Genomic DNA, 18,458 nt, shown 5'->3' on the forward strand with positions numbered 1-18,458 from the left:
TTATCGAGTCATTGTGTTCAGGAAAGACATATTGCTGTTGAGCTTTTGTTGTTTTTTTCAATTCTTTGAGCACCTCAAACACAATTCTTTTCACCTCCATTGCTTTTGGAAGTGTACAGATACCATGTTTTTTCCTTTAATCCAAAGCAAGACCATAAATCCTTTTGAAACACATCTTTCCTCTTACAAATAAAAAGTTTGCTTCATTGGCAATAAAACACACTCTTACTAAATTCAATACACTCTGGGGTTTTACTGCTACAACCTTACTTGACCAGTAGCTTATGGTGGCTAATGTTAGCATAGCTGGCGTTACTGAGTCAGTTCAATGACAGTGTGACTCGTCTCCATTTCAGCGGTTGTTACATTAGCATTTAGCATTACCACACGGCCCCTTGTGACAGCGGTAGCTGCTGCTACATCGTGTCGCTTTAGCTGAACCAACCAGAATCTGATGCTGTGTTCTGAAGGTGGCTACATCCAAGCTTACTGTTACATTGGTAATGTATTTATCGAAATTATGAGTGACGATACAATACATGGTATTTGTTAAAATTCTAATTCTATGTAGGAATTCTTCGAGGTTTTCTGAAGGAACCCTGCCACCTTGAAACACTAGGGGACCGCCAAAATCGGCACAAAATTAATTCAACTTTTTTCGTATTATAAACAGTGCATTATTTTGTGTGGCAATACTTGTGCTCACATGCAGTGTGCGCTGTATTCCATCACATCATATCAGACAGAGACTTGGGTTCCCAGTGTGATGCCGTCCTCGGTGACCTGAGCAACATAAAGCCTGTGAAGCACATTTTATTTATTCATTGAGCGATTCAGTGTTGCTGTTTGTAAAATACTTCCCCATTTAGTAATGTGTCCCAGAGTTTAGCCGACCACTGAGACAGGGTGATGGGTTCCTGCTGCTTACTCGCCTCAAAGAATTTCATTTTCCTGGGATCTAGGGGAGAGCTTTAAAGCACCATGCGGGGCAAAGTGCTTCAGAGGCGGCTCCGTTTTTACAAGAATACGGTTCGGTAGAAACTTGCTACTTGAAGACTAAAATAAAATGGGTAAATGTTGAATATAAGCAAATAATAATGACTAAAGACAGACGCATGGTGCTCATTACTTCAGTCTACTTCAGTGTGCAATGTCCACCTCGGTCAATACAGTGACAAGCTGTTCTGCTTCCCACAGGATTACTTTGCTTCCCAATGGGACGTTAAAGATCGCCAATGCAACCAGATGGGATGCAGCCAGCTACACGTGCGTCGCTAACAATCAGTTTGGGACAGCGAGCACAACTGGGAGGCTGCTCATCACCGGTGAGTCCTGCTCTCCTCCGTCAACAGCTCACCCTTTACTGACCCACTGCTCTACAACCCGCCCTACCGTGTTCATGTTATTATGCTGTGCGTGTGTTGTGCTTTTTCAATCAAGCAATTGTACACAGTGACAGATGAGAGTGGCAGGTTTGCCTCTCGAACAACGGGTTCGAGATTTCAAACGAAAGACGACAAAAGTAGCTTTTTGTTTCTAAATGGCAACCGTTGAGGTTGACAGCTGAAATAACAGCTCTATCTAGTGGATTTTATTATCCGTAGCTAGCCTGACAAACATCAAATCTGAGAGTTGGTGCTCTGGCTGACTTCTCATTGTTTTCGAGGTAACTCATAATGAGCCTCTGAACACCCCCAATAGGTGTTTTCAGTGAATCTGGCTGATTAAACCTCTGCCCAGGACTGTGTGGGCGTGTATAGACACAGTTGATTGACATCTCCCTGAGTCTCCTGTTGGCGTGGGAGAAATTACACCTTAATCAGTTTTTAATAGACGAAGCTTTGTGACCTAATCAATTCTGCCCAAAGCTACGCCATCTTCAACCTGAGCAGAGGTCTAATCAGCCAGAGCCACTGGAAACACCCGAGTGGATGTTCAGAGGGTTTAAAAAAAAGGTTTGATGTCTTGCGAAATGTGCCTAAATGCAGCTTCCATCACCCATGAGGCACACGCATTAAAACATTGTAGGAAAATGAAAGTGGAAAAATAACGAATGGCTGTTTAACAAGGGTGTATGTGTCAGGCCATTGCTTTAACGGGTTAGTGACTTCCTGGAGTCTGGAAATGGGTCCCAACCAACAAATAGTCCAAGCGCAGGTTTGTGGTTTGCCTTGTTGTTGGAGACAGGCTAGCTGTTTCCCCTCTTTCCAATCGTTGGGCTAAGCTAAGTTAGAGACAGTGGCATCAATCTTATCATCTTACTCTTGGCAAGAAAATGAATAAGCGTATTTCCAAAACATTCCCAGACTTTTCCTTTTAGTGTGCATTTGATGGCTACCTACATGATATCATAGTAATTCATTGCTCTAATAATGCAAGAAAGACTGAGGCTAAAGCCTACAAGTTCAACATGTAGACGGCATTGGAAGTAAAAGAGCAGCACTGTTTTTGTAATGGAAGGAAAAGTCAGTCAGCTCCAATATTAGGGAACATTATAATGACAAAACAATCGAATCTAAAACACACACGACACAGTTCCGGTGTTTACTGTTCCCTCTGGACTCTTTAGATGCCAGGTTTTGCTCTTTCTACAGCCCCAGCATAACGTCTTAGAAATCCAAAGCTTTTAAAGTCTTGCTGTGTACCCAGTTGTGGTCGCAACGCTGTGATTGGACATTTCCTATCAAGGGATGGATTCAGCTAATGGTCAATTTCCTTTCCTTTCAAAGTAAAGGTCAACCATTTCTTGTCAATTTATGGCTCGAGGGTACCTCTATTCATATTGAATGTTGTATTGCATGTTTAACGTTAACAACCAAAGTTATTGTCAAATGAATATGACTGGTATACGTTGTGATAAAAACAGGAGTTAAATAAGTAACAAAAACATTATCCTTGATTGAGTCAAAGGTCATTATTTATGAAGGCAGTGACATAACACGTACATGGAGCCCTCCGGTTTTGTCTGTTGTGTGTGCGTGGCCACCTGACCTATTTTTCTCATTAGCTTCTATTCTTCTCACACACTGGCAGCTGAACCATTTAATGTCACAGAATTTAATTACTGTGACCTTTCCTCAACAAACTCCAATCCACCACAGCCACCAGTGGGCATGTGCTCCCATCTCTGTAATCCTGTTTCAAACATTTTCTCCCAAACTGATCCCAGAACATCAAGTGCGAACCTGATATGTCATTAAATGTTGCTAATGGACAGGCTTGGAATTTAAGTGCTTCTTAAAATCAGGGAAAGCACACATCCGACTCAATGCTTTGATTCAGCCGTGGAACTGAAGTGAGATGGCAGGTGCCGGGGGTCACAGGTTCCCGTGGCAGCAAAATTAACATGCGCACGCCGTCGTCTGTTGTCTGCCCAGACCCCACCAGGATCACCGTGAGGCCCACGAACATGGAGATTATTGTTGGCGAGAGCATCGTGCTACCCTGCCAGATTGCCTGCGATCCAGCTCTGGATGTTTCTTTCTCGTGGGCATTCAACGGCCAGCTCATCGACTTCCAGCGAGACAGCGATCACTTCGAAAGAGTGGGCGGGGTGAGTCATCTCGATCATCGCGTTCAGCTACGTTCCGGGCTATTCCCGGATTAATTGGTGCACGCTGTGTGATGTGTAAGGGTGGGCTCCACTGCCCTGCTGAGGTCTTCTTAGACACCAATAACACTTAAGCAGAGAAATGTGCGCCAAGACCATTTGAGAGTTTCACAGTGGTCCGTGGCGGATGGAATATCCAAAAGATAGCCTCACTGTCATGTCTGTAATTCGGGGTCCATACCTTTCTGAATCGTCTGTGTGATCTGCCCTGTGTTACACCTCTCAAGATATATTAGTGAAATGCCATTTCAGTCATAAAGACTTCTAGCTCTCTTACCTCAAAGGAGAACATCTTATCGTCTTCCCCTGCCGTAATTTCATTTTGCATACCTATTTGTGAATCTCGAGCCCCGGAGATAATTAAGTCATGAGTTAGCTGGCATGGCACCAGTAAATGTCGATTTGAAATCCTTATTCCCTCATATAATGATCAGTGAGGACTCTCTGTCGAGTATTCGTTCCTTTTGATGAAGGGCAAAGTCAATTGTTCAGAGCTTGTTAGTGTGAAATTGCTTCACGTACGGCTTTTTTTTTTGCTTTTTATAGCGCCAGCCCCGCGGTCAGCGGCCTGATCGCTGCCATTCACGTGTTAAAGGTTGACACGATATCTGAATGCCCTCACAGTGTCACGGACACGCCAAATTCTTCATGAATGCCAGTGGAAATTGCTAATGACATTGAACTGTGCAAAGGAATATAACGAGATTTAGTTTTCACAGAATCTGTTTCCCCTGTCCAGAGAGATTACCAGCCCCCCTCGCTCAACAGCTTCTGATGAATTAATTAACATAATTAAAGCAAATCTGCCTCATCACTGCCTCCATGCCAAGGAAGGACGTCTTGCTCTCTCGGGCACAAGATCCCAGGTTGGCCAGGTGGCGGCTGACATTAGAGAGAGAGAAGCAGACATGGCAGAGCAGCGCTGTGGGAAGGGGGGTAAAAGAGCAAATAGAGCGGGAGGGGTCGTCTCTTTAGCTCTGCGCTGCTTTATCAGGCGCCTTAGAGAGGCGGAGATCCAAAGGCGGCGTTGCTGCAGAGGGGAGCTGTGCTCACTTGCCGCTGGGGGGGGTGATGAAATCCGGTACGAATGCAGCGAGTCTTACCTGGCTCGCCCCCCGGGTGACTCGCTTCTAAAAGCAACACACTTCCTCTCACAAGCTGACATGCTTTGTTACAGACTCTTCAAGAGGTGACTTTCAGAAGGAGGATTCCAGCGCACAGTCAAAACAGAATCATGGTGTCTGGATACAACGTGTTATTACAATGTTGTAAATTACTTTTCGCCTCGGCATACATTTCGCCATTTTAAAAGGACAACGCTTGTGATATTCTGTATTTTTGTTGTTGTGCGCGACAATGAATTGATCGTACTGAACGCCCCTTTTTCACGTCAGTGATATTGAGATCGCAGTGATAGTAGAGGTTCGGTGCATGTCACACTTTGCAAGATGGGTCGAGTATCTCATTTTGACATGCCAGTGCCTTAAGTTACTGATGAATTCTCACGCTAAAATGTCTCGTTCTTTGAAAATGCAGTCAAATTCAAGCTGTACTGCTGGCAATGCATCCCCAAAACATGACTCAAAAGTGACACCGTGTATGTGCAGATGTGTCCATGGCCACTTTCAATGTTGTTTTGATCGATGTTCCATTTAATGTCGCAATCTAATTAGCTGGTTTGTAGAAGTGAGTCGTAGAAACGGATATATTGTGAGAATTCAACACTTGATTTAAGATAAGCTGTTCCTTTATTCGTCCCACGGTGGGGGAATGTGCAGGATTACAGCAGCAACGTGGATAGTGCAAAAAGAGCAGATAAAAAAACAATAAAAGCTAAAAATACAATATCATACACATTATTGCGCGTATGAGTTCGGAAGTATGAAGTGTTTGTATTGTATTTCAGACATTTTCAAGGCATTTTCTGCAAGCTGACAAAATTAGCTGTAAGTGGGCGTGTCTCACAGTGTGATCCAGGACCACCACTTTTGATTGACAGCCAAAGATTTTGTTACGTTTCTCTCACAACGTTTGTGTGGGACAACCCAAAATTGCACATGGGTCATAAGAAGTACTGTTCTGTAATCAAAGGTCTGTCTAGCTGGTTCCTCTGTGCTGTTGGGCTCCACGGCTGTCTAAAAACCATTAAATGAGTCAAACTGGGCGACATGGGTACCGCAGTTGATTTTGAGTCGACCCCACCGAAACAGTCCTGCTGCTGTAGACATAAGAGAACCAAAAGTGCATTAATCCACAGCGGAAAATTGCTTCCAACAAATGACCCATTTATTCCTGTATGAGAATCGCTGAGCTGTTATAAGACAGTGTTCAGCCTTCTTTCAAAAGGAAACTAAACACTGTTCGTTGTTGTCAAAAAAATGTATTTACATCTTTAGTGGGAACAAAAGAGCCTGGTTCTGAGAAGCACAAACGGTGTAAGGAAGACGTTAAGAAGTGAGAGACGGACAGAGACATTGTTGGATTTTGCTCTTTAATGAGATTTGCTGACAAAAAGAAAAACATAGAAAACACCAGCCTTTTAAAAATGTATTTTACGCATCCACTAATAAGACAGATGTCAAACACAGATGAGAAAGATGACAATATTTGTGTTTTGCCGTGTTCCCTCACGCCCCCCCCCCCCCATGCAGCCAGCTTATATAACATAATATTTGCTCTCCACACTGGGAGTTATACTCATATCTTGCTTGAGCTTATGTAATTACAGAATAATTAGTATTGCCTTGCCAATTAACTCGACTGTTTGCTTGTGTGTCCTGTGTATAGCTGGTGGGGGGGGGGTTGGCAGGGGGCTGTTTGGTCGGGTAGCGCCTGAAGGACGGCCAAAAGCATTATTTGTGCAGACTACATCTGCCATGTCTGTTGTTGGTGTTTGAAGCGATGCAGAAATCTGTGGCCGGGAGACAATGTGATTGTGCAAAGCATTATAAATGTTTCAAACGTCCTCGAGCCAAAAGCTGAGTGATGAAATAACGCTGCATCTCTTACTTACACGCGTGTTTTCCAACGATAATATCCCCCCCCCCCCCCCCCCCCCTTCCAGACTATATCAGGGGATCTGATGGTCCGTAACATCCAGCTGAACCACGGGGGGAAATACGTCTGCGTTATTGACACTGATGTGGAGAGCCTGTCCACCTCCGCCATCTTGATTGTCAAAGGTAAGAGAGCCAAAGGATTTGGAGAGCTTGTTTTCACATGAACACCCCGGCACCTCTGCTGTGAAATAATGTGGCGTTGAAGCATCTGCATCTGAGTATTCAAAGAGAAAGATGTTTGACAGAGATGGATGTGAAAAATCCTTGAAGCTTCCTGTAAATATATACGGTGCTGCCCCAGTCAGAGTTATGTCAGCTTCTGTTTACGTTATATATGTGTGCGTACACATTTTTTAAAAAGGCAAACACACTCATACCAGCTCTGTTAGTGTCTGCTCCCATCGAGCCCCTCTTTCCTTTTCTCATGAATGACCCCATCCCGTTCGGTAATCACTTCGTAGCCCTGCACACGGAACACGCAGTGACTGAAGCGTCCCTGCGTGCACAAGCCCAGGACGTAGCCCTTAATTGAAGGGAGCACGGTCGCCTTGATACGTAACGATTGTCTGATTGATTCAGGTCCGCCAGGTCCTCCGGACAGAGTAGCAGTGGAGGAGATCACAGACAGCACGGCCCAGCTTTCCTGGACTCCCGGAAGGGACAACGGCAGCCCCATCACCGGCTACATCATCCAGGGCCGCACGCCCTTTACTGTGGGCTGGCAGGCTGTTGAAACAGGTACCGTGGAACACTCCCACCGTCCCTTTGCAGTATTTATCTGGATTGTTCTCTTGACTTTTTATTCATTCATCATTCAATTTGAGTCCGGTTGGTGCGACAACCTGATTTTCTAAAGAACACGTTTCCAATTCACAGTGCCGGAGATGGTCAACGGTAACACGCTGACAGCGACAGTGGTGGGTCTGAACGCCTGGGTGGATTACGAGTTCAGGGTGGTGGTCCGCAATATCGTAGGCCTGGGAGAGCCCAGTCCGGCCTCAGCCATGACCAGGACAGAGGATGCCAGTACGTCAAACTAAACACTTTTTTTATACAGATTTGCAGCGATTTAAAAGTCATTATTTACCAGGGAACTCTCTGGATTTCTTGTCATAAATTAAATATTTCAACCACAGGGCAACTGTAAATAACCGGATTATTTTTTTTAAAATGTTCTGATGTTTTTGCAACAATGCTTTTACACTGTCTTTGAGGTGGAAAAAACACTGTCTAGTGTCCAATCATCTGCTGAAAAAAACAGCCGGGAATCTGAGTGTAATGGTTTACTAGTGTGGTGGAGATGAAGTTAGACACTGATCAATCCTTGCCTTGCGTTGTCAGGAGATTTCAATAATGAAGGCAGTTGAAGAGGTTTCCAAAACCCTGTTTATATCTAGTGACATGTGAAGAACATTATCGGTAAGACCGCATAATTGACACGTCTAGCTGTAATAAATTCCACTTGCTTGGTGTCACATTTGAGAATGGACCGCACTTACATTGAGTTTTTCTACCGCAGTGAATTATTGTGATATTCAGAGAAAAAAACTTTGCGAGAAATGAATTTGCTAGAAAACACTGTTGTGCAAAACCATGGTACCACCAGCCACCGACTTAATTCTGTAAGTAGTAAAGTCGTGTTCTTAGTTTTCTGTCATGCTTTTTTTCGCTGTTCTTTTCTGAACATAAATAAATATTAATACAGTCATATTTTGCACTCGGCGGATTCCATTATGGCAGTGTTTAACGGTGGCGTCTGAGGTGTGATGAGGTTGATCCAAAATTGTAAATTGGTTCCTTGACAAAAAGTCACACCATTTTTGCGAGTTTTTTATCGAAAATGTACGAATGATCCAAGAGAATACCCGTGTTTGTTTTTCTCAACTTTTTCTCTGAATAATACCCCCCTTCCAATTCCCCGGCTCCATAACTCTTTCATTTGGAAGCCACAATATGCCGGTGTAGGAACGACTCTTAATAATAATCATAATGACATTCAGGTATTTTTCTCAGGATTCTGGAGCGGAAGTATCGTGATCTCCTGTCCCAACGTTCAACCCTAACCCAACAAGGCATGAGCATCAGATATAAGTGCTGCGTCAGCCATTTGCTGATATCACACATTAAATGCCATGCTCCACTTACTGTACGACACTAAAAGGACGTTCACGAGTGCTCCTCCACCTGCATTACCAGCTCTGCCACCGCACTGCGGTGCACAAACAGCGTTTGAGTGGGAACAGGAGTGAAGTGGGTTGGAGCCGAGTGGCATTCGCAAAGCTACAGCTCTTGGCTTGGTGTTTATGCACGTTGACATTTGGGAAATATCGGTAATTCACTACTCTGTGTTTGCACACAGTGAGGGATTTGCGGGCAGTAAAATAGAAGACGGCGTCTGCAGCAGGCAGCCTTGTCATAAGGCTACAAGTGCAGTTTGGGCTTGTAGTTGAGCTTTGTAAACTGTACTAATTGCTCCCCTCTGGGCTTTACCTCTCAGTTCCTGATACAGCTCCCACTGATGTCGGAGGTGGAGGCGGTACAAAGTCTGAATTAGTGATAACATGGGAGGTAAGTCATCTTTCACATTTTAGTGTTCTATCCATCGCCGAGTAAGGCTTCTGCTTAATTGCGCAGAATTGAACGGAGCAATTTTATGGCCCACATTAGAGCAAGGCACCTCAGGCCCCAAGTGCCCTCTCTCCCTCCAAAAGCAGGGCCGGAGAGCCCTCGTTCCGGATGTGTGATTTAGGAGTGTTCTAGGGCGGCGACGGCAAAGAAAGGGGCCGCGTCTAATCGCAGGAGCCCTTATCGGAGGTACAGCGCAGAGACGGGCCTGTCCGTTTCTTCGTCTGTCTGCGTTTTAATATCACTATAGTTTTGTGTTTCGCTCCCAGCCTGTCCCCGAGGAACTGCAGAACGGAGAGGGCTTCGGCTACATCATTGCCTTCCGGCCCGTGGGCACGGTCACGTGGACGCGAGCGGTCATCTCCACGCCCGGCCTGGTGCCCTACGTCTTCCGCAACGACACCATCCCGCCCTTCTCGCCCTTTGACGTGAAAGTGGGGGCTTACAACAACCGAGGGGAGGGGCCCTTCAGCTCCATCGCCACCGTGTACTCGGCGGAGGAGGGTAAGCACGGACTTCACAGCCCGGCAGCTGAGAGCGATGCTTAAATAAGCTCGAATCTCTCTGCTCACAACTATGACCTTGAATGGCAATGATGAAATGAGCTTTTTTTCTTCTTTTTTTTTACCCCCGAGCTGTTATTTCCCGCCCCTCTCAAGCTGGGAATGTCAACTTGATATTAGTTATCATGCTGGTAGATTACAGGAAATCCGAGCAGACACTTACCACGCCGCGCTGTCAGGGAGGTATTCTCTTAATTGAATTTGCTGGGCAGATAGTCTTCCCTTATGTCAGTCACAGATCCCATTAAAAGAGAGTGTGGGAAATAGCTTTTCAGTGAAACTACAGGTCTATTCGGTGCCTTTCTTATTGCTATTAGTGTGTGTGTGATAGTGTTGGAGGAGTCGGTGGGATTCTCACCAGTGCTCTATTTTCTGCAGTCCCCAGCGTGGCTCCGAAGAAGGTTTGGACTCGAAGTGTGTCTGCGGTACAAATTGAAGTGATCTGGGAAGCTCTCCCTGCCATCTCGGAACAAGATCCAAGAGTGCTTGGATACGAGGTACGATGTGAATCACTACTAAATCATTCCTTACTTTTTCTCCCCTCAAATGAGATGATAATTGAGCCCATGCGGCCTGTTTATCCGATCTTACCCATCCGTTAATTGTTCTTAGAATTAGTTTTCTAACTTGTAATAGTCTACAATATCTTCTCATGTAAGGATCTTGTTTTTAGTGTAATGGTATCATGAAATGACCCCAACACTGGTGCAACAACAGCAAACCCACACGAGGAAAATAAAAAACCCTTGTCCTTTCAAGAATGCAAAGAGGGCTTAGCTGGGGGGGTTTTCCCCCTCACCCTTCGGTGCTCTTTCAATATCTGTCACCTCTGCCCCTCAGCACAGAGCTCTCCAGTTGCCACGATGGTGGCCGCATTGTCCTTTTAGAACAAAGCCCATTTCTCCAAACGCCGTCCCGAAGTGGATTTAAGCTGCTGGATCTCAATAGGCCACCAACAGCATGCATCCGTGGCACTCAGCCTTTAATTAGACGTTGTTAGGATTCCAAATCCAGTTTCAGTTCAATGCAATCGCCGTTATTACTGCTCAAAAGATTGCATTACTGTAAACCGAATCCTGCCGCTTACAACTTTACATTGATAATACATTTGAAATATAATAATTCTACGCAATGGAATGGAGGCCGGACTTCACATTTCAATTTAATTATTGACTTAACTGTCACCAGACGCATGAATATTGAAGATGGCTGTTTTTATGGACAAAACAGGCAATTATCATGAATTTCCCTTCTTGGGTCAGTCATCATGCGATCAAACTCCCTCATTGTAATCCACAGATTTTATGACGGAATACAAATTTCGATAATGCGGTGAAATGCACCACTAGAATCTGGCCGTTTGTGCCCATGATTGTGACTTTCTTTTGTTTGGTTGTTTTGCACCCAATAGGTTGTGTACTGGGAAGACGACACCAAGCCTGACACTGTCGGCAAAGTGCGCATATCTGGCAAGTACACGCTGGTGAACATCACTGGGCTGAGAGCCAACACAGTCTACTACCTCTGTGTGGCCGCATTCAATACGGCTGGCCCCGGGCCACAGTCGGCGCCCATCAACGCCACCACAAAGAAACCACGTGAGTCCGTTCCCCGAGGGCCCATCGAAATCACTCCCGTATACCGTGAAAGGCCCCTCTCGGGTGACGTTGTACTGTCCTCTACATGACAGGCGTAGAGTTTCTTCAGCTTTGTTGGTTGTGCTCATTAAATTCAATGTGACAAGGGAACTTTCCATTTACCTTGGGATGAAAACAAAATGTAAACAGTGGGCTGAGTGGTGCTACAGTGGCAGTTTAGCTTTTCAAAATGTCGACACAAACATGGAGGGATTTAAGCCCTTAGATATTCTGAGATGAGTGAAGAAATAACCACAGCATTCTTGTGTTTCATGACACCAGAATAGTAAATAGTAAGCCCGAAAAACTCATATGCAAAAAGTTCAAACACAAGCAAATGAAGACATGTTGAATGAAACATGTGCAGCACTGAGAAAAAAGTTGCCAAGTCAGAAATACAGAATCGCAACCAAATAATGATCTTCTGACTTGTTTTGAATGCTGTGTTGTCAGTGTGCTTTGCTTTGTGAATATGCATCTGTTTTCTAAGTTGCAGTGTGTTGGGCTTTCAGGGTCTTAATCAGTGGAGGTGCTCTGCTGCAGCCACGATTTATAATTGAGGGTTGAGCCCACTGTGCTTTATGAAGCAGGACTATGTAAATGGTTCTACATGCATGCATTGATATTGACGCAGCATATCCTGTACTAGATGTTTACCAAATCCTTTTCCAGCTCCAGATCGGGCTCCGCTCAACATACAATGGACCATGATTGGCTCCATACTCACGATGCACTGGGATGCGGTCGTAGCTACGGAGACAGAATCGAGGGTCACTGGATATTTGGTAGGTCGCGATTCACTGCGAAGCTCTGATTTATCTTCAGAACCAGGGTCGACGGTTCTGGCCTCAGCTCATTCCTCCGCGTCACCTTCCCCTCCCTCAGGTGCTGCTGAAGAGACACCGCAACAACGACATCAGCGCCATCCCGACCAACAAAACCACCGTTGAGCTCAGCCTCTCCGCCAACGACAACTATCTCATTCAGATCAAGGCCGTGAGTGAGGGCGGCGAAGGTGTGGGCAGCGAACCCATCCACATCCATAAATTAAGTGAGTTTACTCTGGTCTGTCCTCCTGCACGTCGTTCTCTTTCTGACCACTGATAAATTGGAGGGTTCAATAATTCAGAGGGGACATTTAATTCGGCTTCATCGCATCCCTTTCCATCCGTGTGTAATAGACTTATTTCAAGGGCAAGAAAAGCGACCTTTTTAGAAATGCGTGCGTGGTGTCATCCATCTCTGCCATTGGGTTATTATTCCTTGTTGACTGGCTGCACAGCGCCGCAGCATATAAAGCAGTTCCCATCCCGCTGCTTTGCAAAAATTGTGAGGCGGCCCAGTTTTCTCCTCTTTGATATGATACGAACTTTATCTTCTTAAACAGCCTCTCCTGTTGGAAGCCAGTATTAATGTAGATATGGGAGAGAATAAAAGAAAAAGAAAGAAATCACAGTTGGCTTTTGATTTATGATGACTTGCCAGAAATGTAGGGGATAGCACTGCAGAGCGCTGGTTTTGTTCTTCTGATCTGAGGAGTATTTCTGAGTTTTTCACGAGCTGCTCTGCTGCTTTTTGGTTTTGCAGGCATGGGAGCGCGGGGCTCGGGAGCGATCCGCCTCGGTCCACTGTGCCTCTCTGCGGTCCTCATCGGCGCCCTGCTCTGCTCCGCCTGGTGATGTCTAATCGGAGCCTACAGAGCGCCCTCCCTGCCCCGCCGTCCCTTCAGTCAGCCTGTCCACTGGACTGGCACGAGGCCCGGGCTTGCAGTGGGCAGGATTGGGAGAGACTGGAAAGGACCGGACTCCGCCGAACTCTTTAAAGGGACCACGCCACTTCTTTTTTCCCATCAGATAGAGACGTGACGATTTTGTTTTGCATGCATGATACCTTTCAGTATTTCTTTCAGCGTCATAAGTGCCACCGTGCTCTAGGTTACTTTTTTGTCTTAATGACTTATCTTCTTAGTATCTTTTGGAGATACTAATGCCTTAAACAAAACATTCGACACATACAGTCCATACCAAAGTAGGTGACAGGCTGCTTGCTTTATGGTTTCTTTAATACTCACAAGAATTGATCTTCTCCAGATCGGCCTCTCAACAGGCGATTACATACATTCATTGATTTCATGTATATTTTATCGTCTCAAAAATGTTTAAAAGTTGAACTAAACCAGTTCCATTGACAGACTATCAACCAATGTCCTAATCACATTTTTCGCAGCTTTTGCCAAAATAAACACCAATTGCATGCTTCAAAAAATCTTACCAGGCTTTGACAGATATACGAAAGATGCATAGCAAATTGATCAACTGTGCCTCAAACCCACTTATCTCTGCATACTGAAGTAATATTAGGTCTGTTGGAGAGCCAGAGTCTCCTGAGCTTAAGGGCCTCTCTACAATACTCTGAAAGAGCTTGGCATTTTGCCATCTCTTGCTCCTCTAAATAATAAATGGCCATCACACTCTGCGTACTCAGTCTGGTTTAAAAAGCTGGGGCATGCAGAAGATATAGGCGTGTGGTGTCAGATCCCGTGTGTGCTGTTCCTCCCCACGCATTTAGACAACCCCTGATCTACATGAGTGCATCATCTCAAAGGAACATGTAACATGTACACACACCCCATATGACCAGCTGGCCCAGTGCACAATACACTGCAACATAACAGTGCCTTCACTAGAGCTCACTTATTCCTCTTTCTTTCCTTTTTCAAATAGCTTAGGGGAAAGATTCATGTTGCAGAAGAAGGAATTGTTTGCTTTTCTCTCGCCGAAGAAGTTCGTCAGGAAGGACAGGAAACTCAGAATGTAGAGGGAGCCCGTTATTGGAGAGGGTATGTTGATTAAATTTTCATCGGAACAAGCACCGGGTTTACCTTAGACTAAAAGGGTTGGAAGCTTTAGGAAAGCCGCAATGGATTGAGATATATGGCGGAAATTTCGGTCCCAGTATTTATGGCTTGTGGTTTTAATAAATGTATGACTCCATCCGAAGCATAATTTATGGGCTATTAAGGCATCAGAATAATTGATGCCAATACTGCGGTGAGAGTGCCCTGACTGGAAATGGAGCGAAAGGCACGGCTGTCATTTTACCCCCACCCCGTCACCGCCCATTGGACACACACCAGACAGAAGAGAAACAAAAGAGCGCTGCTACTCTGCTGAGGGGGAGCTACTGTTCACGCCCTTTTTTTAACATGTGGATGAGTCTGTCAAAAGCCAACCCAAGAAAGGTGTGATTACTGGGGTCCTGGCGATGTCCATTCATGGACATGGAAGGATACAGTCAACTGAACTGCTACACATACTGTGCCTTTGCCGAACATGGGGCTGTGTACGATCATTAGCTCGGAGGCTGTCGTCATCTGTATTTTGCACTCTCTATTACCCCACCACCCCCCGCTTCCCCAAAGTCGAATGAAAGCACAAGGAATTGATGCAAGGTGACTGGATGTCCTCACTTAGCCGTCTGAACAGGTGTGCAGTCCCCAGAGGCCTCGTAAAAACGTCCAAGCGGCCGACATAATCGGGCTGTCCCTATCTGCTCCTTCGCCAGTTTCATAAAGCTCTGTGCTCTTTGATTAGACCGCTGCAGAACGGTCAATGAGATATTGATTTTCTTGCCCCATTATTACAGCTGTCACAATTCAGCTGCTTGATTGACTCATGGCGGCGTTGTTATTGCACTCGTTCTGTTGTGTTACAGTACAGGCAATGATGTTTGAGAACTACTGTACTCCCGAGTGGACAACTAGAAAAGGCATTCTTATTCTGTTGTGTTTCGGTTTGCTTTTTACTAGAAATCTCACTGTATTTGCGCAATTAGTTTCACCGATTTTTACCAGTATTTTGTAGTGTAGTGGTAGATTGTGATTTTTGCATTGGAGCAGTGACCTGAAAGTGATTGGCTGGTTGATTCGTTTGAGTCACACATCTATGTAATTCTGTATCTTTCTTCCCAACAGCATAAAAGCCCAGTCACACCAGCATTTCAAACAGTAGCCTAAAACCCCACGGCGTAATCAGTTCATGTCAACGGGGCGAAGTAAATCTGTGTAAATATCTTTGTGCCGTAACCATTAGCAAAGAGTCTTGACAAACCGGATAATCCAAAATGGAGGAAGCTAATATAGCGTATCAGTTTTTAGACAAGTTATGAGACAGTTTTTGATGGTACAAATATGTGGAATAAACTGTGAAAACCTTATGTCCTGTTATATAACGAGCTAATGAGCAACGCTGAACAAGCTAGCTAGCTTGGGGAGTTTGTCTTTTTAATGATAGAGAACAAAGAACAAAAAGACTGACTAGCAGTAGCATGTTGCTGCTGTCTATGGTTTAGCCATTAGCTCGCTAGCTAGACTAGTAACGAGCCCTGCGATAATTCATGACGTCACCGAGCCTCTAACGATGCCTGTTTCACAAAGACGTGCGGTTGAAAATCGCTCTGTCAATTTCTGGTGTGACCGGGCCTCCAAGCAGCTTGTGTGTGCAAATACCGAGTGGCGTTAATGTTTTCGTTTTTTTTTTTGTGAAATAAGGTAACCTCATGGCAGACTCGTAGGTTATTAATTAATGTGTGGCAGTTTCGCAAAGCTTTCTTAATTTTTACATAGTTGTAATTTAGCCTAATGTTTCTTACCTCTGCTCATAATTGCATAAGAAAACAAAACTATTGTTTCTGGCCTTGTGCTTCAATAAATACAACAAAGTACAATCGAATAGAAGTGAAGGCAGTGGTCAGAGCAATCAGCTGAAATGGTTGAAGTGTACTGATCACAGAACAGCAACATATCTATTTATATCCACAGGGTCTATTATGTTAGGTTGGTTTCCGTGGTTGTTGATGCTAGACAATGAGTGTACCTGGTGTGGTGTAAATAGCTTGCATATATTTTTTAAACATGGCCATCAAAGATAAACCTTACTGCTTTTTATATCGTGTTTTCTCCGACCTTAATACTGGTGTATTAATCAATGATCTCTGTGAGATACTGACATGTAGAGTGGCATTTTCATATTGAAAAGTAACTGTTTTGTCTTGTATACTAAAATTGTGCATGTTAATCATTGTTTGTGACTTTGTGTTGGATTTTTTTCTAAAACTATAACTTAATAAAAATGTTTATTCCAGCCATTGGACTGTTCGCTTGTGTCTGCCTAACTCATGGACCCACCAACTGCTTTCTACTCGATCCAAATCCCAGGGGATCTTCCAAGTCGCAAGATCAGTTGATTTATGTTTGAACTTATTAACTGCAGATGTGGTGGAGAATTTCCACCCAACATTTCAATACCAGTTAATGCAGGTACACATCATTATCTGATCCTAAACTCTTGATTTGTACCTGAGCCCTGTGTCAAAATCCACATTTGATCTAGTTTTTGTTCTCACATAGGCTATAGTGCATATTCGTAAATGAACTTGTAATAAGTCAAAGTTACCACAAACATGGGGCCAGGAAGTACTACTCCAGCTAGGAAGGCTCAACAAGATCTTATTCCTGCTCGTCGTAGTTTTGTGTCGTATCTTGACAGCGAAGGTTCGCACAACGATGGTTAGCGCAACACAATAATGTGGTTAGGTTCAGGCAACAAAACTTCTTGGTTATAAAAAACATCATGGTTATGGTTAAAAGAGCTACATCTGTTATGTAACTTAAGCTACAGACGCCCTGAGACAGAGACGAGGCTGGACACTACTGACGAAAGCAGTTTGTACTGCTTACTCTTAAAAGAAGCCCTTAAAGCTCAGGGGGAAGAAACTATATCATACCACTTAATGCAATATTATTGCAATTAACAAACATTTCGATTTTTTATGTAATTTAACCATTTTCGCAACGCCTGGCGATCTGAAGTCCTCCAGTGGGCCACGGTATACGAGCCTACGCACGAGAACATACAGGTGTTACTACAAGTTAAAACTCTTACAGTGTTTATGGATCTGGGTAGAAATGACATATAATATCAATAACTTCACCCATTTTAAAGCACTATACATGACATTTTAAAGTAGCATAGTGCATGAGAAGACCGATAGATCTATAGAGCCTGCCGTTGAATGGCTCATAACAGTTAATTGCCGGGGCTTTAGCGATATCAAGTGAAATCCAATGGGCAAATGAGATGTTTTACATTTAACAACAATGATGATGTCGTAGCAACGCCTAATTGAAGTAAAGGTGCCACCTCCGAAGCAGGAACGTCAGAAAGCCGCTGCTTGTGTGATTCAAAAACCAGTGGCAAGCTAGATATGTTAGTCAGTGAGATCTAAACAGGCTTACTTTATGCCACAGCAGTCTGTAGAGCAAAGGGGTGTTTCAGAATATAATCACCCGATTCATCAAAGGACAGCTTTGCACTGCCTTCTCCGCTGTGCATTTTACCCATCATTAGCCCCACACAGGCACGGTATGTGTGAAGAATGGATGTTTCTTTACTTCTGACCAGAGGTCGTCTCTAAGTAATACACAGGCCGTGTGATTCAAACTTGCTTTTATGTGTGAGAAAAGGTTGCTTGTTTGCTTTCACCCCATGTTGGCCTCCTTGTACGCTTTTTTGTTGTTGTAGCTTTCTTTATAGGAGATGCATTCTACAATGTGCAAAATGATCCCCACTGAATGTCCTGTTGTAATGAGAGATATATGAAAGCATTTCTTTAGTGTGCCACTGTCCATGCCCCTGTGGTCTGTTCTTGTTTTGAGAAGTGATATTTCCTTCAGTTTGGGGAAATTGTTTTCAAAATATGGTGGCGAGCCCAACAGGAGGGCTGTTTCATTAGTTCCACAAAACGCTCACGTGAAAGGATTTAAAAACGAAAGTTCACTTTTGTTTTCCTCGCAGAATGTAAAGGCAGTACTTGCTCTGCAGGAGCATGATCTCCGTATGGTAAGTTCTTTACAGGGTATATTTAATACAGATGAGATGTTTATGAATGTCCTCGGGTCACTTCA

General features: G+C 44.3%; 1 protein-coding gene across 1 annotated transcript in view; it reads left to right on the forward strand.

The window, feature by feature from the left end:
- cntn3b (contactin 3b) overlaps positions 1–16,629 on the forward strand; it is a 46,146-nt gene extending 29,517 nt beyond the window's left edge. The window contains exons 12-23 of the mRNA XM_079296054.1: positions 1,198–1,325; positions 3,378–3,553; positions 6,675–6,792; positions 7,249–7,407; positions 7,546–7,695; positions 9,167–9,237; positions 9,564–9,798; positions 10,236–10,354; positions 11,269–11,455; positions 12,167–12,279; positions 12,380–12,545; positions 13,082–16,629. Of these exons, the coding sequence (XP_079152180.1) occupies positions 1,198–1,325; positions 3,378–3,553; positions 6,675–6,792; positions 7,249–7,407; positions 7,546–7,695; positions 9,167–9,237; positions 9,564–9,798; positions 10,236–10,354; positions 11,269–11,455; positions 12,167–12,279; positions 12,380–12,545; positions 13,082–13,173 (1,714 nt within the window). The 3' untranslated portion in view covers positions 13,174–16,629. The remainder of the gene's footprint in view (positions 1–1,197; positions 1,326–3,377; positions 3,554–6,674; positions 6,793–7,248; positions 7,408–7,545; positions 7,696–9,166; positions 9,238–9,563; positions 9,799–10,235; positions 10,355–11,268; positions 11,456–12,166; positions 12,280–12,379; positions 12,546–13,081) is intronic.
- Positions 16,630–18,458: the final 1,829 nt, after the last annotated feature.

This window comes from Melanostigma gelatinosum (genome assembly GCF_949748355.1).
Source record: "Melanostigma gelatinosum genome assembly, chromosome: 3".
Lineage (NCBI taxonomy): Eukaryota > Metazoa > Chordata > Actinopteri > Perciformes > Zoarcidae > Melanostigma > Melanostigma gelatinosum.